The sequence below is a fragment of the Microtus oregoni genome, unplaced genomic scaffold, assembly GCF_018167655.1.
Source record: "Microtus oregoni isolate MIOR12 unplaced genomic scaffold, Mior012 000012F_ref0000307, whole genome shotgun sequence".
NCBI classification, from domain to species: Eukaryota; Metazoa; Chordata; class Mammalia; order Rodentia; family Cricetidae; genus Microtus; species Microtus oregoni.
The window spans coordinates 26084950-26112002 of NW_024543071.1; the positions used below are offsets into that span (position 1 = coordinate 26084950).

Genomic DNA, 27053 nt, shown 5'->3' on the forward strand with positions numbered 1-27053 from the left:
CCGGCAAAGCCACGCCTTTAATCCTACTGATATTGCTTGGTAAATTAAAGACTCATGTGGTCAGAAAAAGAGAGATATACAGTAAAGAGAGATTCAAAGACAAAGAAAATTTTTAAATGGTTTACAGTGTGTTAAAAATATATGCAGACTAAAAGTTGAAGTTCTTAAAGTAAAAAACAAAAAAAGAGAGAGAGTTGTTGTGTGTGGTAGCACACGCCTTTAATCCCAGTGCCTAGAAGGCAGAGACAAACAGATCTCTTCAAGGTGTAGTAGCAAACGCCTTTAATCCTGAATGCCTGGGAGGCAGAGACAGGTGGATCTCTGAGAGTTCAAAGACAGCCTGGTCTACAGAGTTACTTCAGGTCAAAGATACAGAGAACCTGTCTCAAAAAGCAAAGAGTTAAAAGTAAAAATAAACAAAATAGAGGTTAAAACAAAGCTGCACAAAGATGGAAAATACACAGAGAATCTTGATACTGTATGCTATTATGCTCTCTTTAAATTATTTAAACGTTGAGGAAGGAGCAACAGATGCTAAAAGATATTTATTTATAAATGCTGCTGAACTAATCCAACACAGATATTTTGAAAATGCCTTGAATTTGAAATTTGGATCTAAGGACATGATACTTTGGAAAGGAGTTTCTTATTTTGTTTTCACAGAGGATGAGACGCTGTTCATTTCTTCTATTCCGATTTGGTATGATGGACCACGCCCTCCTGAAGGGTTGGTGTGAACGCCTTCAAAAAATTGCTTCGCTCAACTGCCAACTGAGATGAAACTAGCACACAGGTTATACCATGAAAGACCTAATTAACGACGCCCCCATTCAGCAGGAAGCAGTTTGGAGAGAAATAACTGCGCCCATATTCCCAAAAAATGTTTATAAATGTTCTTTTACATTTAAAGGGGGATATGATATAGGTATGAATAATTTGCATTAGTATAGATTTTGCTTTATTGATAGAGATTTAAGGTCAATTTTGTTATATGTATAAGTGTTTCTGATTTTGATTAAGGTATTGTGATTGTGTAGTTCATTTAAATATGTACTGTATAATTAAGAAATATAGGTTGTTAATGGATAATCATCGATAATAGTAAAGCTTGTAGTCATGTTAGTTAATATTTTCTAGATGTGCGTAGATATGTTTTAGATAGACATTCTTCATGTCTTTCAAAGATTACAGAATAGGACATTTAATGTTTTAATAACTGAGGACTTTTCATGACAATGAGACACTCTGCTCCTGGCAGCACCAATCTACTTCAAGAGGAAGATGGGCATTGAAGAGGCACCTTATGGAGTTTGATAGCCATTTGGGCAAGAAACTGCTCTTGCCTGGACTATTGCATAAACTGGATACAGAGAACCCGCAGAGAGGGGACTACTGAACTTGCCTAAGGTGAGATGATCTTTCGGGGTTCCTGATTCATGAAAGAGTCTGCAAGACATTCTGCAGGACACAACAGATAGTGACTGAACTGACTTTGAATTTTCCTGCTTCATGGAAATGTCTGCTGGATACCATGGGCCTGAAGGCTGAAGATGGATGCCCCAACGGTACAAAAGAACTTTGGGTGACTGTCCAGGCAGCGAGATGTCTTTGTCATTTCTAGAGTTTGAAGTTTCTTAGTTCTTGTTTACTTAGGTAATATATCTTTCTGGAGTCTTTGATGGAGTTAAGAATAGTTAGTTATAGTTTTCCTTAGTTATGATAAAGATTATTGTAACTTTTACTTGATAACTGTTTTGTTATATGTAATTTTGCTATGTTAAAGCCTTTTTTTTGTTTAAACCGAAAAAAGGAGAAATGATGGAGGAAGGTCATTGGCTAATAAAGGAACTGCCCTGGCCCATTTTATTGGTTAGAGGATAGGTAGGTGGAGTAAACAGAACAGAACGCTGGGAGGAAGAGGAAGTGAGCTCAGAGACTTGACAGCTCTCTCGGGAGCAGACGCCTCAGAGAGAGATGCCATGCCCTGCTCCCGGGATGAAGTTCCAACCCAGGATGGACTAGGCTAGAATCTCCCCGGTAAGCGCACCTTGGGGTGCTACACACAGATGATTAGAGATGGGCTAAATTAATATGTGAGAATTAGCCTAGAAGAGAATGGGCCAAGCAGTGTTTAAAAGAATACAGTGTCTGTGTAATTATTTTGGGGCATAAGCTAGCCGAGCAGGCGGCCGGGGTGCTGGGAACGCAGCCCCGCTGCCCCCATTACTACAGTTGGCGCCCAGACGTGTGGACAACTAAACCCATTTAAAAAACCTGAGAAGGCTTAAAAATAAGGGAGAGAGAGTTTAACACAGATTTTTGCTGTTTGTTGGTGGCGTTCTGTAGAGAGATTTCCTGATTCGGCAACAGTAGCAGAAAAAATGCTGTGTCATTTTAAAACGCGACTTCCTGGGGCTGTGCCACCATTGCGATCTCTGTCTGGCTCCTGCAGGAGACAGAGCTTTTGAATAGAGCATTTGGAATAAAGTGCTACCATTTGTTTGATGGCAACTAGACTCGCTGTGTTCTCGGGTCTGCTCTGCTTGTTAGAGGCAAGCAAGCGCTTCATCTAAGAGAGGCTTCCTGACTCAGCTTTAGCTGCAAAGCCTGCAGCTCATTAAGAGGTACTGCCACGAAACACTTAAACGGTGTTGATGAAAAGCTGAACACATGCTTTTCGGTTTTCAGCCGTAGCAGGAAAAAAGCTGCGCCATTTAAAAATGCCGGCTTTCTGGGCTGTCCTGCCAGGACAAACTCTGACTCTTACGCAGGCGGTTTGTGCGGTTTGCAAGCACAGGCTGCTGAAGCTCGCTTGCTGGCTACAGCCAGTACCTCAGCCATGAGGCTGGAAAGCTAAGGAATGGACTGGATCCAGCCGGCAAAGCCACGCCTTTAATCCTACTGATATTGCTTGGTAAATTAAAGACTCATGTGGTCAGAAAAAGAGAGATATACAGTAAAGAGAGATTCAAAGACAAAGAAAATTTTTAAATGGTTTACAGTGTGTTAAAAATATATGCAGACTAAAAGTTGAAGTTCTTAAAGTAAAAAACAAAAAAAGAGAGAGAGTTGTTGTGTGTGGTAGCACACGCCTTTAATCCCAGTGCCTAGAAGGCAGAGACAAACAGATCTCTTCAAGGTGTAGTAGCAAACGCCTTTAATCCTGAATGCCTGGGAGGCAGAGACAGGTGGATCTCTGAGAGTTCAAAGACAGCCTGGTCTACAGAGTTACTTCAGGTCAAAGATACAGAGAACCTGTCTCAAAAAGCAAAGAGTTAAAAGTAAAAATAAACAAAATAGAGGTTAAAACAAAGCTGCACAAAGATGGAAAATACACAGAGAATCTTGATACTGTATGCTATTATGCTCTCTTTAAATTATTTAAACGTTGAGGAAGGAGCAACAGATGCTAAAAGATATTTATTTATAAATGCTGCTGAACTAATCCAACACAGATATTTTGAAAATGCCTTGAATTTGAAATTTGGATCTAAGGACATGATACTTTGGAAAGGAGTTTCTTATTTTGTTTTCACAGAGGATGAGACGCTGTTCATTTCTTCTATTCCGATTTGGTATGATGGACCACGCCCTCCTGAAGGGTTGGTGTGAACGCCTTCAAAAAATTGCTTCGCTCAACTGCCAACTGAGATGAAACTAGCACACAGGTTATACCATGAAAGACCTAATTAACGACGCCCCCATTCAGCAGGAAGCAGTTTGGAGAGAAATAACTGCGCCCATATTCCCAAAAAATGTTTATAAATGTTCTTTTACATTTAAAGGGGGATATGATATAGGTATGAATAATTTGCATTAGTATAGATTTTGCTTTATTGATAGAGATTTAAGGTCAATTTTGTTATATGTATAAGTGTTTCTGATTTTGATTAAGGTATTGTGATTGTGTAGTTCATTTAAATATGTACTGTATAATTAAGAAATATAGGTTGTTAATGGATAATCATCGATAATAGTAAAGCTTGTAGTCATGTTAGTTAATATTTTCTAGATGTGCGTAGATATGTTTTAGATAGACATTCTTCATGTCTTTCAAAGATTACAGAATAGGACATTTAATGTTTTAATAACTGAGGACTTTTCATGACAATGAGACACTCTGCTCCTGGCAGCACCAATCTACTTCAAGAGGAAGATGGGCATTGAAGAGGCACCTTATGGAGTTTGATAGCCATTTGGGCAAGAAACTGCTCTTGCCTGGACTATTGCATAAACTGGATACAGAGAACCCGCAGAGAGGGGACTACTGAACTTGCCTAAGGTGAGATGATCTTTCGGGGTTCCTGATTCATGAAAGAGTCTGCAAGACATTCTGCAGGACACAACAGATAGTGACTGAACTGACTTTGAATTTTCCTGCTTCATGGAAATGTCTGCTGGATACCATGGGCCTGAAGGCTGAAGATGGATGCCCCAACGGTACAAAAGAACTTTGGGTGACTGTCCAGGCAGCGAGATGTCTTTGTCATTTCTAGAGTTTGAAGTTTCTTAGTTCTTGTTTACTTAGGTAATATATCTTTCTGGAGTCTTTGATGGAGTTAAGAATAGTTAGTTATAGTTTTCCTTAGTTATGATAAAGATTATTGTAACTTTTACTTGATAACTGTTTTGTTATATGTAATTTTGCTATGTTAAAGCCTTTTTTTTGTTTAAACCGAAAAAAGGAGAAATGATGGAGGAAGGTCATTGGCTAATAAAGGAACTGCCCTGGCCCATTTTATTGGTTAGAGGATAGGTAGGTGGAGTAAACAGAACAGAACGCTGGGAGGAAGAGGAAGTGAGCTCAGAGACTTGACAGCTCTCTCGGGAGCAGACGCCTCAGAGAGAGATGCCATGCCCTGCTCCCGGGATGAAGTTCCAACCCAGGATGGACTAGGCTAGAATCTCCCCGGTAAGCGCACCTTGGGGTGCTACACACAGATGATTAGAGATGGGCTAAATTAATATGTGAGAATTAGCCTAGAAGAGAATGGGCCAAGCAGTGTTTAAAAGAATACAGTGTCTGTGTAATTATTTTGGGGCATAAGCTAGCCGAGCAGGCGGCCGGGGTGCTGGGAACGCAGCCCCGCTGCCCCCATTACTACAGAATTCTTTTGTGTACCTTCTTATAAACGGAAACTTCTATTAGTTCCATAAGAGGAAAGTTCTGGAAGTGGGCTCATTTCTTTATAAGGAGGACTTATGCTGTAGCATTCTGGGTAGTTGAATCTTCATGATGAACCTATGTTCTCACAAGGCTGTCCATAGTGCTTTTGGTGGCAATCCTAAGATTCTTCTGTCAATCACATTGTCTCATGTGAGTCTTGTGATTCAGACAAAATGGGCTACGAAAGAACTTGAGTCAGAGTTCCTATATATTTATTTGATCGCCTACTTCAGAAGTTTGGAAGACCATCAGTAAATGGGTGTTTGTCTTATTTGGCATGGTGTCAAATCCCTGACTACCACCAAAGGCTGAAAGCCTTGTATTTTTTTTTTTTAGGTTATACTTTTTAGGTTATAATTAATTTAAAACCAATTCCATTGATGATTATTTTATATTCATTGAAGACATGACTCTGTACTAGAAGCTTCTAAAATCATAGATATGTTGGCTATTTCATGGTAGACTCATGCACAGTTAACTGAACTACAAATAAAAATATCCATATTGACCAAAGTTATATGACGTTTGATGATCCTTGGTGGTAGTCAAGGGACTTAACACCCTACCAGAAAAGACAAGCCACCCATTTATAGACAGGCTCCCCATCTTCTGATGTAGGCCATGAAAAAAGTTATATTAACTTTGGTCAATAGAGACTTAAATAAAGATTTTTATAGAGACAAATTCAGGCCTAGAAGTTCAGGACAGGCTTTCTAAAGAAGTTGTCCTGGAGTGAAACCTTAAAGGGTGGAAAGAACTTGGCAGAAATAGAGGAGAAAGATGTCTCAACCTGCATCAGTGCCTGCTCTTCTTCAACCCACCCCCACCTGCCAAGAATTTAGTCAGAAGTCAGAAAGGCAGACTGTGGAGTACCAGGGGTCAACAGCAGAGGCCAAGAGAAGACCACTTGAACAGAATAAAGACAGAGGAGAAAGTGTGCTGATGTAGCCAGCCTGGCATTCTAAATGTCACAAACCAAGAAGCTGCCACGAGAACTGAGTTGTGAATAAGAGAGCAAGCCAGGGCAATCTGCCTAATCGAAAATCAGCGTCTATGGGACAATCGCTCTTTGATTTTCTATTTAAAAAATACATCTCAAAACAAAATATCTTGCATTCAGATTGTAGCACTCAAACACATTGGAAATATATAAAATATTTTTTCTTCCTTACTTCTTTTGTTCAGCCTCAAAATTAAAACAAAAAGCTCCCTCAATCTTTAACGAACACAAATGCACATTCATGTTATTTACGTAAACAGGGTCATTTGGATACAAGGTTATAAGGAGGGGGTTCGGATGCCCCCTTAATAATTATTCTTGAGATTGTTCCATGTTGACAAACATGGTTATGACTCTCTGTAAAACAGTCGCTTAAAATTCTGTCATATGCCTGTGTCCATAATTATTCAATACATTTTACTTAATAGGATTTTATATTTTTTTCTGGGTTCTGCTGTTACAAATAATGTTATAATTTGATTCAAGTCATTTAAAAATCTTATTTCAATTCTGGACTTGTACTTTGCAGATTTCAGATTTTGAAATTCTACAGTCCATGGAAGCAGCCATTATTATTTATTGATGTCATCTATTTACTAATATGAATTATTTTTTATTTAAATACATTATCCATGTAAGAATCACATTTAAAGTGCAATTACATGAATTATCTGCATACATTGACAACTTGAGTGAATACTGGAGCGGCAAAAATTTGGTTATATTTCCAAACAAAACAGCATCATAGGTCTGAGACTTGTTTTTGCCTAGATTTTTCCGGGTTCATATCAAGTTGGGCTTTTCTTAAATGTGCTTCCCTTATGTGTGGCTTGTTGTCTAGCTTTCAGATAGTTTTTATAAAGTCATTTCCTCCACATTAAAAGATTAATGATGGCACATGACAGTGATTTTGACTAGTAGGCTCTTATGCCCCAGCGTGACAGTTCCTGAGCTGACTCAGCAGATAGCTTCATCAACCTAGATATCCCTTTATCAAGCCAAGCATGAGCATTGGTTGTGTAGTAGCTAGGGCAGTGTTATAGCAATGATGAGATTGAGAGAGACAGTGTGTTGACCTGTTGAGTCAAATTATCCTTAAAAAAGCAGTTTTGGTTATCAGTGATGATGCTCGCTATGTTTTGTTTCTTCATTTTTATGAACAAACCATATCAAACAATTTTGAACTGTTGCGACAAGTTAATTCAGTTCAGTAAATCAACAAGTGGAAAACAAGGTAAAATTTTCCAAAAAGAAAAATCACCACAGACATCACCCTGATACTAAGATCCCCCTAATGATTTAGTGACGAGAAGGGACTGTGGTTTCTAATTCTTAGTTTACCATCTCCACTCTGTTCTCCCACATTGCCCCTCCCCTCCGGCACCTGGTCCTGCTAATTCCTTTTCTCCCTTTAGAGCATGTTTGGATGCTTTATATGCCTGCTTTAGCTCACCCCACTTGTGCCCCCAGTTGGAGCTAAGCTATCAGTCATTCTTCCTCTTTTTCTCTGGGACCATTTCACTTCCATACATTCCAGTCATCCTTTCTATCATCAAGTGACTCTCTCTTCCCCCTCCATCCCTTCCTCTCCTCCTCCCCCTCTCCTACCCCCCTCTTCTCCTTTATCCTTCCTTCTTTTCATCATCTCCTGTCCTCCAAAGCACCCGATTTGTGACATATATTAGATATTTCAGATTTAGTGTGCGTTAAACGACAGCTATGTCTTCTGCTGTCACAAAGCAATGTCTAGTAGACAATACAAACAAATGTAAACGGAGTTGTCATATCTCATAATATGCATGCAGAGGACACATAAGAGAAGCATCAATTCCTGTCTTAAGTAGTCAGGGAGTAGTCGAGGAAGACTTCCTGGGGGTGTAACTGGCTGATGGCCTGAGACTAAGAGAGGGGGCTTAGAGGAGAATAACAGAAAAAATGATGAAAGTGCATAAAACACAGGGAGTGTGTTGAAAGAGGCAGAAAGAAGCTCAGTGTGGCTGACGTGAAGTATCTGAGAGTGGACAGAAAGGAACACGAACGAAAAGGGCCAACTCTCAAGATAGCATGAGTCAAGCTGAAGCATTTGAAATGGCAGGATCGGGTTTGTGTTCCAGGAAGGTAACTCTGGCACTGTTTGCAGAATGTACAAGAGGCAGCCACGTGTGAATTCAAAAGCGGCAGTTAGGAGCTTTGAGCTACAGTGCAGGGGAAAGCTGTTGGCATCAAGTATGAACGGTAGGGGGACTGAGACCCAAGGAGGGATTTGAATGCTCTGCAGAGGGGTTGGAAAACATGATGATTAGATCATGTGTCAGTGAGGCTCATTTTGCTTTCAAGGCTTAATAGCAATGTCTGGAGACATTTGGAGCAGAAATTGGAGATGCTGTTAAGCATCCTACCACACTGGACAAATCCCTTAAGGACTTATCCAGCTCCAAAGTCAACAGTGTTCTATTCAGAATCCCGAATGATGGATATCTTAACTATTTTGATAATGAGGCTGTATCTGTTAAACCATTCTTCACTTAGATTGAATGCTGAGTAATTAGGGGAAAATAATAGTAGACATTTCAGTACCAGACCAGAAGTCTTTTGGATGGTAAAAAGAATCACAACATTTTTGTTACTGCTTTATTTTATAGAAATTTGTTTTTGATTAAAACATTTAAATTAGCATACAAGATATTGATACCATTATTGCATCTTTGAATGACGTGTTTCTGTGATTGTTAGCCCCACTCATCTCCCCAGCTCTCTGCTATTCCTATTTTCCCTGTTTGATGTCCTTAACCTCTTCCTACCTACTACCGGTCTGTCTGTCTGTCTGTCTGTCTGTCTATCTATCTAATCGTTATGTGTGTATATGTGTATTTATGCAGATGTTCACATATGTGTGTACACAAACGTGTACTCATACATAAAGAGCCTTGGGATATGCCTGGCTCCATATCCCTAGAGCTGACATTATAGGCAGATTATGCCACACCTAGTTTATCTATGGGTTCTGGGGATCTAAACTTGGGTCTTTATGCCTTAAAAATAAGTTCTTGCACCATGAACTGTTCTGTAACTTTTAGATTCTTTTACATTTGAAAATATTATGCTTATATATTTGACATGTTCTTAACATGTTTTCTTTTTTTCCATAATACCTTGTTAGAGCAGTGAGTGATCTTCCTATCTCCATGGTTTCAGCAGTCTCCCTGGTGATGGAACACTTGTTTTCTGCTTCCTCAGAATGGCCCCAATGGTCAACTCCTGGTTTTCTACTGATCATAGCTGTGCAGCTAAAATCCTTCGAAACTGCAGCAGCTAATTGAGAAACAATTTTAGGTTCTGATTCAATTCCATCTTCATTTTTCTTTGGTATAAAATGCCTGCATTCTTTTTCAGATGTATCTCCATTTTCTTTGTGGAGTTTCAGACGTACTTTGCTCAGGATTATTCTCAAACAGCGTGGATCCATTCCATTGTGGACTGTGTGACAATGCTCTGTGGTGAGTATTGTTTACCAGGGCTGACAACTCCTGGGTACTGTGGAACTGAACATGACAATGGCTTCTGACAGAGTCAAGTGACACTGTTTTCACTTTTAGTTTCCTAAATGGAAGGACTTACTAGTTAAGACTGAAAAACAAGAGGATCGATCTCATCTTTAGCTAAACCTAACAAGATTTGCTTTGGGAATTGATGGTCTTACCTAATGCCAGATGGAGGAGTTTATCAATACATTGAGAAAGACGCAAATCATTTGGTTAACCTGGATCTGAGTGTCATAGAGCTTGTGTTCATCTGGATTACATACATGGGCAGAATGTACACGGCTTATGTCTTCCAAATTTGATGGCCTTCTCATTCTCTAGTCATGCACGCATACATTAGACAGGACAGTAAGCCGTTTCTCCCATCCAGATAATAACAGGGACCAACCTTGCTTAGCTTCTAAGATTCAATGGGATCAGGTGCTTTCAAGGTGGTTCAGCCTTAGATGGTCCATGGACCATTCTATATGGTCTCCTTAAATGAGTGTCAACAGTTTTGGATCCTCTCTCAAGTCTTGACTTTCTTTCTGATTCTTTCTCAGAGGGTTTCAAATTTAAATCACAGATTTCTTCTTTTCATGAATAAGAGAAATATTGCAGAAGAGTAGGAGTGTGTGATCAAGAGCTAAGCATACTCCCTGTGGTCATAACTTCATCTATAAAGCCTTAAATGTGTTCTCTATGACATGGATGGTGTTCCAGAAACTCATGGGAACTAACATTGCATCTGTAGTAGAGGATGCTAAACTTCTATTTTTATAAATTTTGAGCCAAAGTTCCTAGCCTTGTTTGCTAATGAATTTCTAAGGTTACATTAAATTGGAACAACCCATTTCTAGCTGGGACCCGCCCTATCCTTTCATTATGATAAATCCTAAGATGCATTAGAAATTGTTGTTTCTTAAAAAACTTTTATCTGGGGTTGGAAAGATTGCTCAGTGGTTAGAGCACTTGCTGCTCTTGCCGAAGACCCAAGTTCAATTCCTAGGACCCACATGGCAGCCAACAACCATTTGTTCCTCCAGTTCCGGGGCATCTGATACCTTCTTCTGATCTTTGTGGAAACTAGGCACAGATGTGGTGTACATATAAACATACAGGCAAAACAGCCATACACAAAATATAAAATAAATAAATCTAAAATTTTAGTTTCATTGGCAAAAGGGAAGTACTATACTGATCAATAAGTCATGATGAATTCATCTGACTCCATTCTAAGTACCAAGTCATACGTACTTATTTCTGATAAATTTTGCTATATTTTTCTTCATTTTTAATAATTTTAATTAAGCAAAATAGCACACTTATTTTTAACAGTCTAGGTTTAAGAATCAGTGGAATTGTGTTGAAGTGTATTTCTGGTTATAGGGTAGACTGAAAATTTTTTGAAAAGACTTAAATTTACTTTTTCAGCTTAAAAGTGTTGAGAAGATCATATATTTGGGTTCTGTGTGTAGTGCCCCTCCTTGAGCTAGCACTGGATTTTCAGGGCCATCTTGTTAGCCACAACGTTCATATCAGCAGGCTTCAGAGGATAGGAATGACTCATTTCCCTCCCTGTTATCTTTTGGAGAATATTTGTGATTCTCCACAGAGCAAAAACAGTGTGGTCACTATGACAGCGTAGGCTCTGGACAGGGTAAAAGAGTGCATTTATGTTCTGTGAAAGATAGTGAGTCTTGCTGTGCTTGTTTAAACGTGTCTACCTGCTCACCACTTGTATACTATGAGAATTCAGAGCATGAACAAGAGACTACACAGTTGCCCTGAGACAGACCCTGAATAAATGTGATGAACCTTCCTTGTTGAAGCTGGTATAATGTCCTCATCAAGTCTGGTTTAGATTATGACAAAAATATGTGTTTTCACTGTCTGGTAACCACAGTAGCAGCAGCACCCTTGAGATTCAACATAGTCCCCAGAGATTTGTTCATTCCCATTCTCCCAGGGTTAAATAACCAAACAGCCACAGCTTTAACTTGTAGGAGATGCTGGCTGGTAACAGAGTGTGTCATGAGTGGGTCTCTAGTTCTAACTTGATTGGTCCAAAACTGTGCATATGAAACAGATATTTAGGGACTCAGCTCTTCTGGAAGTTTTCCTAGGGATACTGGTAAGACCATGATTTTTTTTTTTTCTCCTTCAAAATAAAATCCACTCATTGTAGTAGTACTTTCTTGTCAGGACTACCAGCTCCCCAGTAATGACACAGATTTATTATTAATTATGAAAGCTTGGCCTTATCTTGGGCTTTTCCTCCACTAGCTGCTATAACTTAAATAGCCTGTTTTATTAATCTACATTCTTAATTCTCCTCTGTGCCATATGTCCAACTTCAGTGTCTTGCTGGCATCTCCTACTGCTCTAGATTCTACCCCTGAATTTCTCTCTGCTCAGAGGTCCTGCCCAATCTCTCCTGCCTAACTCTTGGCCATTCAGCTTTTTATTAAACCAGTCACAGAGACACATCTTCACACAGGGTAAACAAATATTCCACAACAAAGCATCAAGTAGCTGTCATCATTTCTGTTACATTGTAAAAGCAATACGGCGTATAAAATCCTTGAGCAAGTGGCATGCAATTTAAATAAAGAATTGATTCTTTTGTTAAAAAAATAAAACAAGCAAAACAAAAACCCCATTTTCTGTCTGAAGAGATATCTCAGCAGTTAAGAGCACTTGATATTCTTATAGAGGACATGGGTTTCATTTCTAGTAACCCATGTCAGCTTGCAACCCTCTGTAAATCCAGTGCTAGGGGATCTGACAACCTATTTTGACCCCAACTGGCACCAGAATGTTGTATAGGCATACATGCAGGCAAACATTCATGCCTATAAAAGTAAATAAATACAAATAAATAAAAACATAATAAATGAAAATGTAATAAATGTAAATAAATACAAACAAAACGCCACCCTCTACTTTGGGAGTATGACTGCAGAGAATGATGCTAAGGCTAAATAGTGAATCTAAGTCAGGGCATCTCATCTCCGTCCTTGCCCTGCTCCTGGTTGTGTAGCCTCCAATGGGTTGCTTCTCCATGGGTATCCGTTTCCAAAGCTGCAAAACCCATAGCACTTTCAAGGTCCCCCAAAGTGTTTCTACTGACCTGTTTGTTGTTTTCAAAGCTCCACTGGGAAGTGTTGTCAGTAACCACTTATCCTGCCAAGTGGGAATCATGCTGGGGGGCCTGCTGGCATCTACTGGTTTCATCCTGGGCTCATTTGCCACCAACCTGAAGCATCTCTACCTCACCCTGGGAGTTCTTACAGGTGAGTACACTTTCTTCCTCATACCTGGACACACCTTGTCCAGGTGTTGTCAAGCACATAAACAAAGCAGACATACAGAATATTCACTTTGTTAGACACATAGTGCAGTTGACTTAGCTAATGGCTCCTGATGCAGCAGTTACACAGAGTCGGAACTGTGGTTCCACTGCGCTAGTGAGCATGCCTCGCCATGTTAATTTAGTCACGTGGTGAAAAATAGTGTTTCCTTCTGGTATTATATATGCCTGACATTCTGTACTCAGAAGAAATGATTAATGACTCAGCACAGTATAGATTGTCCACAATAGTCATTCTCCAACTGCCTTTGCTAAGACTCTAAACACTGTGTTCAGCCTGAGTGGTCCTGGCTTTATTATGAGTATTATTATCCAATAAGTGGGAATTTCAATTTAGAAACGATAGCACGTTGCCACAGATATCCTCCTATTTCACATTCTCTCAGTGATATAGAAACATCACTTTAGAAAATCATAATGGATTTTATGAAATGAGAAGAACATGTACATCCCACAAGCTGTACTTTAAGGGGACTACATAGGATCTTAATGAAGTTGACTGGAAGGACAAAGGTGGGATTCTGTTCATCACTGATACAGGCATGGAAAGTGGTACCCACTCTTGTCTGGGTACTACGCTATGAGGGTAGCATGAATTAGGTCGGTAGTGGATGTAAGCTCATAGGGAGGCTGTACATATGGATCTGTCGCTAAGGAAGGTACATGTACTGAGTAACTCAAAGGGCCTGACTGCTAATTTTGCTAGGAATTGGTCTGGTTTTAGTGCTACAAGTCCCACTGGAAACCCACCCATCTGCTAACCATGAGAATGGGAGCTGGGAGCGGTTCTCGTTCTCTTCCCTGGCACCAACAGCCTTCGGATGTGCTCTATTACCTCACAGCTATCTGTAGATGTGTGGAGGCAAATTACCTACATGTTCCAAAACCTGGGCTTGAAGCCCTGTAGATTGTCTAAGTTAGACTAAAGTAATAGAAGCCAGACAGCTTTTAAAAGCCTTTGGGACTATTGGCATTTTTCTGAAGACCATGAGGTTTATTTCCCAGCTCCATATTCCTGTGTAATGTTTCCTATTCTATGATGTATCCCACCTAAGTGAAATTATTATGCGACTTCCATGTACTCATGTGCCCTGTTTCTGTACAAATCGGGTGACATCTGTGTCCTGTTTCTGTACAAATCCAGGGTGACACAGATGTCAAAGCTGTGTTTACTCAGGAGGCGAAGAGTTGAGGCAATCATTCAGCTAATATAGCCTACAAAAACAGGCAAGAAGGGGAGAGAGGATACAGGAAAGGGAAGGAGGGAGGAATCAGTTTCTTGGTTTAGCATTTTCTAGATTTGCTAGTTAAATTCCTGTTTACCTTGAATAGTGACTTTTTTTCAAGTTCTGTATGTTCTTTACTTTGAGAAATCATTTCTTTTAGCGTATTCTTCCTAAGAAGAATGCCACGTTAGGTCGTGTATTTTGCTAGTTATGGATGGCTGACAGGAAGACTAATTTCTCAGCTGGGTATACAAACAGCTTTAAAGGGATGTCCTGGAAGAGCAGATTCTCTTCGATCCCAGCCGTCCTGTTCCAAGACCGTGTCCGCGCCCCCCCCCCCCCCCCCCTCATGGCGAACCAGCGCTCACGGCCTTCTCTGTCTCCCAGGTCTCGGCTTTGCACTGTGTTACTCTCCGGCTATTGCCATGGTTGGCAGGTATTTCAGCAGGCGGAAAGCCCTGGCTTACGGGATTGCTATGTCAGGCAGTGGCATTGGCACCTTCATCCTGGCTCCTGTCGTTCAACTCCTCATCGAACAGTTTTCCTGGCGAGGAGCCCTGCTCATTCTTGGAGGGTTCGTTTTGAATCTCTGTGTCTGCGGCGCTTTGATGCGTCCCATTACTCTTAAAGAGGACCATTCGAATCCAGAGAAGAATCATGACCACGGAACGCAGAGCGAAAACTGTAAACAGGCGTCTCCCTATTCACCTTTGACCAAAGAATGGGCACGGACCTGCCTCTGCTGCTCTTTGCAGCAGGAATACGGTTTTTTACTGATGTCGGACTTCGTCCTGCTAGCCGTCTCAGTTCTGTTCATGGCTTACGGCTGCAGCCCTCTCTTTGTGTACTTGGTGCCTTACGCTTTGAGCGTCGGAGTGAGCCACCAGCAAGCGGCCTTCCTCATGTCCATACTCGGGGTGATAGATATTGTTGGCAACATCACATTTGGATGGCTTACTGACAGAAGGTAAAATTTAAAAAAAAAAATCTATGAAAACACAACTGGTTTCTACTAGGGGACTTTTAAGGCCCAAGTTTCCCATGACCTTCACACCTACCTTTGAGGGGTGATTTTGATATTTGAAGATGGCTTTCTTGCTGATTCCTATAGATTAGATTTTGGCAAATTTTTTGTAAAAGGACATAGAGTAAACATTGTTTGGCTTTGTAGATCACATCATCTTTGTCATGACTCCGCAGGAATGCTATCAAAGCCCCAAAACAGTTGTGTGTCCATGAACGTCAATGCAGATTTAAACGTCAGTATCTTGAAATTTTTATATTTCACTAAATATCGTTTGTTTGTTTTTCTCTTTCCAACCATTTAAAATGGGGGAGTGTAAGTTACATAAACGGCAAACTAGATGTGACCCTAATTTATCCACCCTTGTTCAAGACTGTCTAGGTTGATGAGTCTGTCTGAACCACACAGGGTGAGGACAACCGAAAGTTCCGATGCCGGTTTTAATTCCAGCCGAGGCAAATTAGTCCTCCACAGAGACGACTGCTGGTTGGCTGCCGTGGTTTTAACTTGCTTTGAATCATCTCAGAGATTATCTAGTAGCAGAAAGGGGAGCTGAATCTAGTCCAAGTAGGAGGCTCAGGTACAATACTACACATAGATAATTGTCTTTAGCCACACACATAGATCTGAACGTGGGAAAAGAATACTTTCATGATGTTGTAAACTTAGAGACTGAATTTATAGGAAATCTACAGCCAGTTTGGATTGAAGACTGCAAACTTCTAATGGTGCCCTGGATGAGGAATTTTACATTTGAGTTATGACTGAAGGGAAAATCATGACTTTGCACAAATGATGCTTTGGTTAATCAGGATATGACTGTCACTCTCTAGCGTTATAAATACGATATTTAGGATGGATTCTACTTGTTTTGTTTTGTGCTTTGCTGGTGATAAAACTAGCACCTCCTGTGCTGGACAAACTCACCGAGCCACTCCCCAGTACTTCCACAGTTTAAATGAAGGACAAAGGAAGGAAGGAGGGCGATGTCCCAGGCACAGTGATGATTCAGACAGAAGCGACATGTTAACTGAAGGAGGCACAGCCAGGCACAAGACCCAAATTCTCATGCCAGCTCTGTCTCTTGCTAACCCCATGACCCAGGGAAAAAATCACCTAGTGCTCAGACTCTCGAGCGTCTCCTTCTGTCCAACAAGTCCGTGTACTATTTGCAGGATACTGAGAGAGAGCATTTGCAAATGGCCAGAACTGACATTTGTACAGTTTTTCAAATAACTGGAATCATGGAGGGGATGGGGTCGCAGAGAGGAATGTGTGGAAGTACCTCTGGGGAGTCTGCAGATGGGACTTAGTCTTCAGTCAGGCCTCCACCATGTTCCAGTCTCGGCCGTGTGTGACACCAATTGAGTTATTGGGCATTTGCCTTGTGTTCCATACCGATGGCTCCCACATCTCAAAGCACTCAGTATGGTAGCTGCCTAGAAAACTGTCGCCTGTCGACATGCTGTGTGTTATTTCACAACCATCTTTATAGATATCGAAGCAGATAGCCTCAGTTTATGGCGAAAGAATTTTAGATTAGAGTTACACAGTGAAACGACAATCTCATACCCATCTAGTTTCAGAGAATCACCACACTATGCTTCCTCCAGACATCAACTTATTTGCATTTGCCAGTAGAACAATTAGGGAATAGCAGGGGCTGGGGAGATGGCCTAGCCATAAAGAACACTTGGTACTTTTTTGGAACACTGGAGGACAGTTCCTAATACCCACACTGAGCCGTTCCCAGCCACCTGTAACTCCAGCTCCAGGGAATACGACACCCTCTTCTGGTCTCCATGGGAACCGATGCTCATGCTCCATATGTACCTCCCCTACACACACACTTAAAAATTTGATCATTTAAAAGAGAAGCTGGAAGATAACACAAATCGGAAGGGACCTGTGTAAGCAGCTGCCGTGCTTACAGCTTCATGGCTTGCTTCAAAATCTCTTTTACGGAACCCGTGAGTCCCATTCTCATCATTGTTCTTCCCGTCCGTAGGTGTCTGAAGAATTACCGGTATGTTTGCTACCTCTTTGCCGTGGCACTAGATGGGCTGTGCTATCTGTGTCTCCCATTGCTTCAAAGTTTCCCCTTTCTCGTGCCTTTCTCTTGTACTTTTGGCTACTTTGATGGAGCCTACGTTACCTTGATCCCAGTAGTGACTGCAGAGATAGTGGGGACCACCTCTTTGTCATCAGCGCTTGGCGTGGTCTACTTCCTTCATGCGGTGCCGTACTTGGTGAGCCCACCCATCGCAGGTAAGCATTAAAGACATGCTAGGCACTGTCATCATAGCGACGTGGAAGAAGTGAACACACTCTCATGAACACCACTCCTCCTCCACAGGCTTGGAAAAGCTCGCGTGAGTTAGAGACGAGTGAGAGACAAAGATACTGGGAATGCAGGAGCCACCAAAGAGGCGCAGCCCTGCCTACATTATTTGTTTATAATCTTGTCCCAACCAAGTAACGATGGTGGCTTGCCTGGAAAGAGAAAGTCCTCACATCAGGGTCTTAGTCCAATAATAGTAGAAGTAAAAGAACTTGTTTCAGTTTGTTCCAATTCTAAGTAATCCAGGCACATCTAGAAGGAACTTTTGCTTCCCAAGTGGAGCAGTCGGTGGTGAGGCCAAAAGGATAGGCAGTAGCATGATGGTGTGGTTCTGAGAGCGGAGGACAGGGCTCTGCATTCTTTATCATTTGTATGTACTAAGTGTTGGTGACGTGGAAGTTTTTGTGCAAACCGATGAAAGTATATTTTAGAAATTGTGAGCTAGAGATTCATGACAGAAAATTAAGATCCCGTTTTAATGCAACGGGAGGAAGCTGATGAATGTCTATTGACTTTCAAAATGACTACTTTGCTTTTATGGAAATCCACACGTGAATCAGACCATAGCAGAAATGTATGCAGGGGAACTTTGTAGACTGTGAATTAATCTTTACACACCCTTTGGACCGCTGGGTTTGAAGTAGGCAAAAAGAGACGCTGTGGTCTTTTCTGGTAGATTGCTGGCACGCGAATGATGTTTTGAGGAAAAATTTAAAGATGCCCCTTGTCAATTACAAAGTAGCTGCCTGCCAAAGTACAGCTTCACCCCTCTGATTCTCTGATGTTTGTGACTCATATTTTTCTCATCATATGCCACGGCTGTCCTCAAATTTTATGGCTGGCATAGATATTGGGATTGATAAGCTACATCAGCAACACAATTAAAAACCAATCTGTGGTTGTGGATGTGTGGCCTCAGGTGTGTGCATTTAAAGCAATACACACCGCCACATTCAACTTTAGCCAAAAGGCCAAGAAGCAATGGCCCGAAGTCCTTATATTTGAATGGGTTATGAGTGAAGGTAGACTTCCATTGACAACTGGGTACTGAGTTGAAGCCTGTTAGGTTACTTAAAGTAGTGTGTGGGGTCTGGGAATTCTACTAGCATTTTGCATGTCCGCTCAACCCCTTATGTAAATGATCCAACTTTAATAATTTAAATGATGTTTAAAGTTACAAGTGATAAGCTTTAAATCTGAATCTTTTCTACCAGATTTCATGAGTTTAATAATCACTAATATTTATTGCGTAATGACTGAGTATAGAGAGCTATTCTTTTTTCTGTAAATATAGAAGTATTCTTTTTAATTGATTTTACTGAGCTCCACATTTTTCTCTGCTCCTCTCCCTGTCTCTCCCCTCCTCTTCAACCCTTTCCCATGGTCCCCATGCTCCCAGTTTGCTCAGGAGATCTTATCTTTTTCTACTTCCCATGTAGATTAGGTCCATGTATGCCAGAGGGCTGTTCTAAGTCCTTCACTTAATAGCAACTATTAAATTATTTTATGAGTCACCCTAATGAATCTGAATATATTTCCCAGTTGCTGCATGGTAATTTCAGGCCATCTGCTTTTCCTTCAGTCATGATGGTGTGCTGTGGTCTATGTGGTCATCCTGCAAACTGATTCAATTTGAGTGTGGGTAAATCCGGTAATTGAATTTTTAGTTCAGCAATGCGGTTTTGCCTTTGCCGCAGGATGGCTGGTGGACACGACAGGCAGCTATACCGCAGCATTCCTGCTCTGTGGATTTGCCATGATGTTTAGCTCCTTACTGCTTGGCTTTGCGAGGATTGTAAAGAGGATGAAGAGAACACAGCTGCGGTTCCTGGCCAAAGAATCAAATCCCAAGCTGCCGCTATGGACCAATGGCTCAGTGGCCTACTCGGTAGCAAGGGAGCTGGATAAGAAAAACGAGGAATCCACTGCTACAGCTGTGCCAGGATGCAACCTCACGTGACCAGTGTGGCCTTATCCCTGGGAATCTTCAAGGATAATGGACCTGGGGCCGCCGGATTGTTCACATTTTGGAAGTGTTTTATTTTGACAGAGTATCACCTCCCAAGAAAATTATGAATACTGTTTTGCTAACATATTTATAAGGGGAAATAACCAACAACCAAGAATTCTGTAGTAGCCTAGAGTTTTCTCATTCAGGATCTGTTCTCATTGTAAAACTTAGCTCCATGGAGGAGGTCAGGGCATAGTTGATGGAATTCACTGTATTTAAGGGTGACTCCAAAGCACAAGCAAAGCAGAGGCCACTGGGCTCTGTTTTGTCATCAGAAAGACCCTGTCTCTCTCTTTCTTCTCGTTAAGGACACACTGGGTGTGCTGGCAGAGAGTGAAGATGCAGAGCTGGCTTTGGGTGGAGTGCCTTAATTTTTATAGAGTAGCAAGGGGTATTTGAGACTCTTTGAAAGGCAATTGTTAATATACATCAGATTGTCTTTTATTAGGTTCCCAATCAACCCTTCCCTCTTCCAATGGGTAGACATCCCTTTGAGCGTCCACATAATCATGAAACACCATGGTTGGAATGGGCTTTAAAGGGTGGCAGGCAGTGTTTCTAACCAAAACAGGAAACTCGACGCTCAGACTGTCCCTGTCACTCACCTGTCACTGCCACATAATACTCTAAATTTAACACAACTCGTTGAGTGAGTGATGGAGCAACTTCTCCACCCTTTCTGAAATGTGAGTAACACCCCAGGAGTTCCCACCTTGCATTTGAACGGCAGACACATTCCTATTAGGGATAGAAGAATGTTGGCGCTACTCCAATTGAGCAGTAGTTGGATTCTTAGGTCAGCAGGGTGCCTGGTGGGAGTTTTCTTTGCAAACCAGTCATTAGATTCTTCATTGTCCAAAAGAAGACTTGGGGTTTTTCTTATCATAGTGAGGTTTAAAAACTGGGATTCCGTGCTCACCCCGCTCATTTTCGGATGATAATTATAAACCTGACTCATCGGTTTAGAACTGTCTGTTCATTCTCAAAAACCCAAGCTTTCTGTGACTTGCAATCGCTTCTGAATTTTCAGATTGGAGAAGAGGACATGGAGAAAAAAGGGGGGGGGGCCCAGTTTATCTCCAGCTGTTTCAAATCCATAGAATTAAGAGTCCCGAATCCCCAATCATGCAAAGAAGTCAAGTAATGCAATTAAAAGGGGCGACTTAACTAGTTAAGAATTTAAATCCAAGTCACGAGGAAACATTTTGATCTCAAAGGCTATTTAACCTACTGTCCCCAAGAGGCCTCAGAGTGGCTTTTTTTTTTTTTTTTTTTTTTTTTTGCCAGACATGGTGCTGGGAGAAATAACAAAGCATTGAGGAAAATCTGAGCATGGCCTGAGACCTTGTTTGAATTGGAGTGTTTGTGTTGCTACATTGCTTTCATGTTGGGATACCAGCTTGATTTGATGGGGAAAATGATATTCTTCCATTGTAGCTTTTCACTGGGAGTGTGGATGTTCTGTTTTTACTCATCCTGTGTCTTTAGTTTTGAATCTATCCACTGTGTCATGTGCAATTCTAAGAATATTTTTGGTATATCTGCAAAAATTGAAAGTTAAAATGAAGTACTTGTTTTGAAATAGCGCTTTACCTTAAATGACATCTTTTTTTGTCACCTTAAAAGTGATTTCTCTAAAAAACATAAGTGCTCTTATTTGTGTGTCTTCAAAGCATTGATTATAGTAAATTTTGTTTATGTGATTCTATAATAAAATTTCTCTATTATGTTTATGAAAGATTAAGATAACAATCAAAGTTTTTAACATTTTATATTAAAACATTTCAGATCTTTTCACATTATACATGCAATAAATTTGCATTCTAACTTTCTGGGGGGCAACATATTTTGAAGAACCAGTAAGAAGAAATGTAGATCTTAGAGTTTACCGTTGGGACCCATAAAAATTTCTACTGGTTTTTTTTTTTCTTCATGGAAAAATTTGGAACAGTTCCAAATTGTAAGGAATTCATGGGAATGGGACATTTTATGGAAATCAAGAATAAAACTGTAGAGGAATGATTCTATGCCTTAAATACAGTTGTTTCTCCAACTGTAAGTTCTACTTAGGAGCTGACTAAGTAGAAAAACAGAAGAAATGATCTACCTTTTCAATGTGCCATTTCTTCCTCTGTTTAAATTAATATTTTACACATGGATCTATATAGGCTAATGTTTTCGTAGTTCAAAGGCAAAATAAAGCGGATTTATAGACACATGTTTGGAACAATTTCTTTTCCTTAGACAAGGGATTTGGACAGATTGGGGAGCAGGCCTATCCAGATCATATTAAGACATTGCTTATGTGATTCATAAAACCCCAAATCCTTCATTAAGTCTTTCTAGAACACTATATATAATGATAAACACTTCCTATATGCCCTCCAACTTAAACCCTATGTTAACGTAAGCTCCCATCATCTTCTAGATGTGGAAACTAAGGTACCAGGTCTCACAGATCAGCAGCTTCTACACTTTGAATAGGGATGCTACCTGATACCGTCTGATGCTGGAGCCTGCTTCTTCTCATTGTGACCGTTTATGTCATTTTACATGGATTCAAAAGGCAGTGCCAAACCAGATCCTATACTGGATTCTGCGTGAGTAGCAATGTCTAAGAGTTCCCCAAGAGGGATTTTGCTTTGTTTTGTTTTTTAAACACACACACATAAGCACACACACACATAAGCACACACACACATAAGCATACACACACATAAGCACACACACACATAAGCGCGCACACACACACACACACACACACACACACACCTACTACTACCTCCAGCAAAGTGGCTTAGTTTACTGTTGATTAATGCAGGCTTCTCTTTGGAGGAATTTTGGGGTGGGTGGGCAGTGATGGGGGAGGAAGCAAATTATACCCCCCAGGTCCCCTTCCTATGTAGCCTGCTCTATTGCCAGTCTACTTGGCATTCTCTTTCTGGTCCTGAGGAGCACAGTTTGGAGATTGTTTATGGAAGGGAAATAGTGTGGATTCAGAGTAGGTAAACTGAGTCCCCACACTTGAGAGTTCTTAAGTCTTGTTAAACTCCACCAAACGTTTGCTAATTGAGCAGTTATCAGTGACAGGTGGCTGGGAAATTCCCTGTTTCTCATTAGAACAGGAAAGTCATTTGATGGAAGGAGTGGGGAAATGTTAAATCACAGCAGAAAGACTATTTGTAAGGGAAAACATTTTACGACTGAACTTTCCAGACATATCCAAAGGTTAAAAAGAATAATAAAATGGACTTGGCCTGTGTAGTAATAAGGGTGGCGGGGCTGCGTCCCCAGCACCCCGGCTGCCTGGCTAGATTATGCCCAAAATAACAACACACAAACTGTATTCATTTAATCACTGCTTGGCCCATTTCTATCTAGCCTCTTCTAGGCTAATTCTCACATATTAATTTAGCCCATTTCTAATCATCTGTGTAGCGCCCCTAGGTGCGCTTACCGGGAAGATTCTAGCCTATGTCCATCCTGGGTCAGAGCTTCATCGCGTGCGTCTGTCTGGGAGCTGGGAGCATGGCGTCTCCCTGAGGCGTCTGCTCCTGAGAGGAGAGCCGTGGAGTCTGAGCTCACTTCCTCTTCCTCCCAGTGCTCTGTTCTGTTTACTCCTCCCACCTATCTTCTAACCAATGAGGGCCAAGCAGTTTCTTTTTATTTAACCAATGACCTTCCTCCATCAGGCCTGCACATCTGCTAGTGTCTCTAATGGCCTGGCTACTAGTCTCCCCTCTGATGACATCAGTTGAACATGTTAACATGCTACCATCACATGTGAACTTGGCACGACAGCTTGCTCGGTGCTAGAAAGAAGACCCAGGCATGAAGTACTGGGCCACTTACCAGCCACATTGTTTACAAAGCAAGCCCAGCCCTGTTCTTCCTGTGGCTTGGAGCCTGAATTACAGGGGAAGTTTTCCTTCACCTCTCTTTCTTGCAGAAGAGGCTGGATGTGGGGAAAACCACGTGGGACAACCACTTTGTGTCACAACTTAAGTTTACAGAGGAACCAGAGCCACACGACAAATATTCTACCAAAAGATCCACAAAGGTGTCTGGGAAAGTGTTTTTAGGGGATGCATTTGAATTCTCTACGTTGTACGGAGGAATCTTTAAGGCATAAATAAGGCTTGCTTCAACATTCACCTCTCATCTGTAAAAAGGAACAAAACAATTTCCTCTTTAAGGAGCTTCGAGACCATAGGAAACATTTTAACATTGAGCTGTTATACTGCACTGCCACCTGTTGGATGTCTTGAGACATTGCAACGCCCTAACTGTTCATTGTTGCTCTTTCCTTTCCCAGCTATCTGTCCAGCGTTTATCCTCTTCCTCTTACAGTGTAACTGTGAGATGTAGCTGGGTGGTGGTGGTGCACGCCTTTAACCCCAGCACTTGGGAGGCAGAGGCAGGCGGGTCTCTGTGAGTTCAAGGCCAGCCTAGTCTACGGAGTGGCTTCCAGGATAACTGGATCTACACAGGGAAACCTTGTCTCGAAAAAAAAGGGAGATACATAATCTCCAACAGCTGTCAGCAGTCAGATTTTGTAAGTTATTGAAACTAAATGACCCGAGAGAGTAGGTTTTGTGACAATTAGGAAATATCAAACATCGTGCTTATTATAATATCAGGCTTACAACAAATGTAGTGGTTAGATATCCTTCAGAAAGTGTGATTCTTCTGAGATTGCGGGAAGATGCTATTAGAATTAGCATTACTGAGCAGACTTCACCCCCTCCCCCGGGCTCTGCATTCCAGCCTACAACTTTGGACGAAGACTTTGGCTTTACCAGAGGCCAGACCAAATCTGGGGACCCCAGCCATGGCAGAAAACTTCTGCTGCACTGGAGACCAGGATGTACTAGGAATCCCAGAGGCCAGAGAGACCCCCCAAATCCCAGAAGAAACACCCTATCTGAAGACTAGTCAGTCACCAGAAACCTTGGCCACTTAGAGCAGAAGACCATAGAGGAAAGAGAAACCAAGGAACAAAACACCCACCCTACAAAGACAAACGGAGGAATCAATGCCTAGACCTAGAGTTATCCCAAACCCAGATGCCTAAATGCTGGTGTAAGAAAACAATCAATAACAGACAGGGCACCACCAGAACCAGCTGTCCTACAAGACCCCAGTAATCCAATGCAGCAGAAACACAAGAAAACAACCTTAAAAATAACTATATGGAGATGATAGAGGTTCTTAAAGAGAAAATTAAAAGATTCATTAAAGAAATTGAGAAAAAGACAAACAAAAATTTAGAGAAAATAAATTCCTCATAGAATGCAAAGAAAACACAAACAGGTGAAGGAAACAGTTGAAGATTTGAAAATGGAAACAGAAGCAATAAAGAAAACACAAATGGAGGGAGTCTTGGAAATGAAAAATTTGGGTAAGCAAACAGGAACTATAGATGCAAGCATCACCAACAGAATATAAGAGATGGAAGAGAGAATCTCAGGCATTGAAGACATTACAGGATATAGATTATAATTATAATTAAAATTAATGATTATAGCCGGGTGGTGGTGGTGCACGCCTTTAATCCCAGCACTCGGGAGGCAGAGGCAGGAGGATCTCTGTGAGTTCGAGGCCAGCCTGGTCTACAAGAGCTAGTTCCAGGACAGGAACCAAAAAGCTACGGAGAAACCCTGTCTTGAAAATCCCCCCCCCAAAAAATAAAATTAATGATTATAATTAGTCAAAGAAAATGTTAAATCTAAAAAATTCCTAACCCAAACTTCCTGGAAATCTGTGACACTGTGCAAAGACTAAACTTAAGAATAATAGGAATAGAAGAAGGAGAAGAATCCCAGCTCAAAAACCCAGAGAATATATTTACCAAATCATAGAAGAAAATTTAACCAACCTAAAGGAAGACATGTCTACAAAGGTACAAGAAGCTTACAGAACACCAAATAGATCAGAAAAGAAAATCCCCACACCACATAATAATCAAGCACACTAAACATAGAGAACAAAGAAAGAATATTAAAAGTGGCAAGGGGAAGATGCCAAATATCATATAAAGGCAAATCTACTAGAATCACACCCAACTTTACAATGGAGACCCTAAAATCCAGATGGGTCTGGACTGATGTCTTGCAGACTCAAAGTGACCACGGATGCCAGCCCAGACAACTATAACCAGCAAAACTTTCAATCACCATAGTTAGAGAAAACAAGATATTTTATGACAAAGTCAAATGTAAACAATATCTATTCACAAATCCAGCCCTACAGAAGGTACTAGAAGAAAAACTCCAACCCCAGTAAGTTAAGTACACCCATAAAAACACAGGCAATAGATAATGTCACAGCAGTAGAATTCAAAGGGAAACACACACACACACACACACACACACACACACACACTACCACCATCACCACCAACAACAAAAACAAAATAACAGGAATTAGCAGTCAATGGTCATTAATATCTCTCAATATCAATGGCTACAATTCGCCAATAAAAAAGACACAGACTAACAGAATGAATATGAAGCCGGATCCGTCCTTCTGCTACATATATATATATATATATATATATATATATATATATATAAAAGCCCACATCTCAGCATCAAAGACAGATGCTATTCAGAGTAAAGGGTTGAAAAAAGTTTCCAATTAAACGGACCTATAAAGCAAGCTAGTATAGCTAGCTATCCTTATATCTAACAAAATAGACCTCAAACCAAAATTCATCAAAAGAGATGGAGAAAGACACTCCATATTCATTGAAGGAAAAATTGATCAAGATGATGTCTCAATTCTGGACATTTATGACCCAAATGCAAGGGAACCCACATTTGTAAAGGAAACATTGCTAGAGCTTAAATCACACCTTGAACCCCACATATTAACAGTGGAAGACTTCGACACACGAACTTCACCAATGGTCAGGTCATTTAGACAGAAGTTAAACAGAGAAATAATGGAACTAGCAGACATTATAACTCAAATGGACCTAACAGATATATACGGAACATTTCACCAAACACAAAAGAATATGCCTTCTTCTCAGCACCTCATGGAACTTTCTCTAAAACTGATCATATACTCAACCACAAAGAAAGTCTCAACAGATACAAACAAATTGAAATAATCCCATCATAACTTATCTGACATTTGGTGTGGAGGTCGTTAGCAGAGACAATATTCCTGTTACATAGAGGCATTTTTAAACACTCATACTTAAATAACAATAAAGCATACTTAATTCATTTTCTTTTCAGTATGGAGGCTTTGATCTCTGACTTACTGAAGAAATCCAGAATTCTTCTCTAAACAAGATTTCCTAATAACCAGCGGTGGTAGAAATACGGAAAACCAAAGGAGTTGCTGTTCCCAGCCCCATCCATGGGAATTGTCTGATACA

The 27053-nt window shown here is 40.8% G+C and overlaps 1 protein-coding gene across 2 annotated transcripts in view; it reads left to right on the forward strand.

Moving 5' to 3' along the window:
• The window catches only part of Slc16a12 (solute carrier family 16 member 12), a 77425-nt gene extending 56486 nt beyond the window's left edge, over positions 1 to 20939 (forward strand). For both annotated transcript variants that reach the window (XM_041662024.1, XM_041662025.1), the window contains exons 3-7: positions 9561 to 9664; positions 12841 to 12984; positions 14675 to 15254; positions 17320 to 17579; positions 19350 to 20939. In XM_041662024.1, coding sequence (XP_041517958.1) covers positions 9561 to 9664; positions 12841 to 12984; positions 14675 to 15254; positions 17320 to 17579; positions 19350 to 19612 — 1351 coding nt within the window. In that variant the 3' untranslated portion in view covers positions 19613 to 20939. The remainder of the gene's footprint in view (positions 1 to 9560; positions 9665 to 12840; positions 12985 to 14674; positions 15255 to 17319; positions 17580 to 19349) is intronic.
• The last annotated feature ends 6114 nt before the right edge of the window (positions 20940 to 27053 follow it).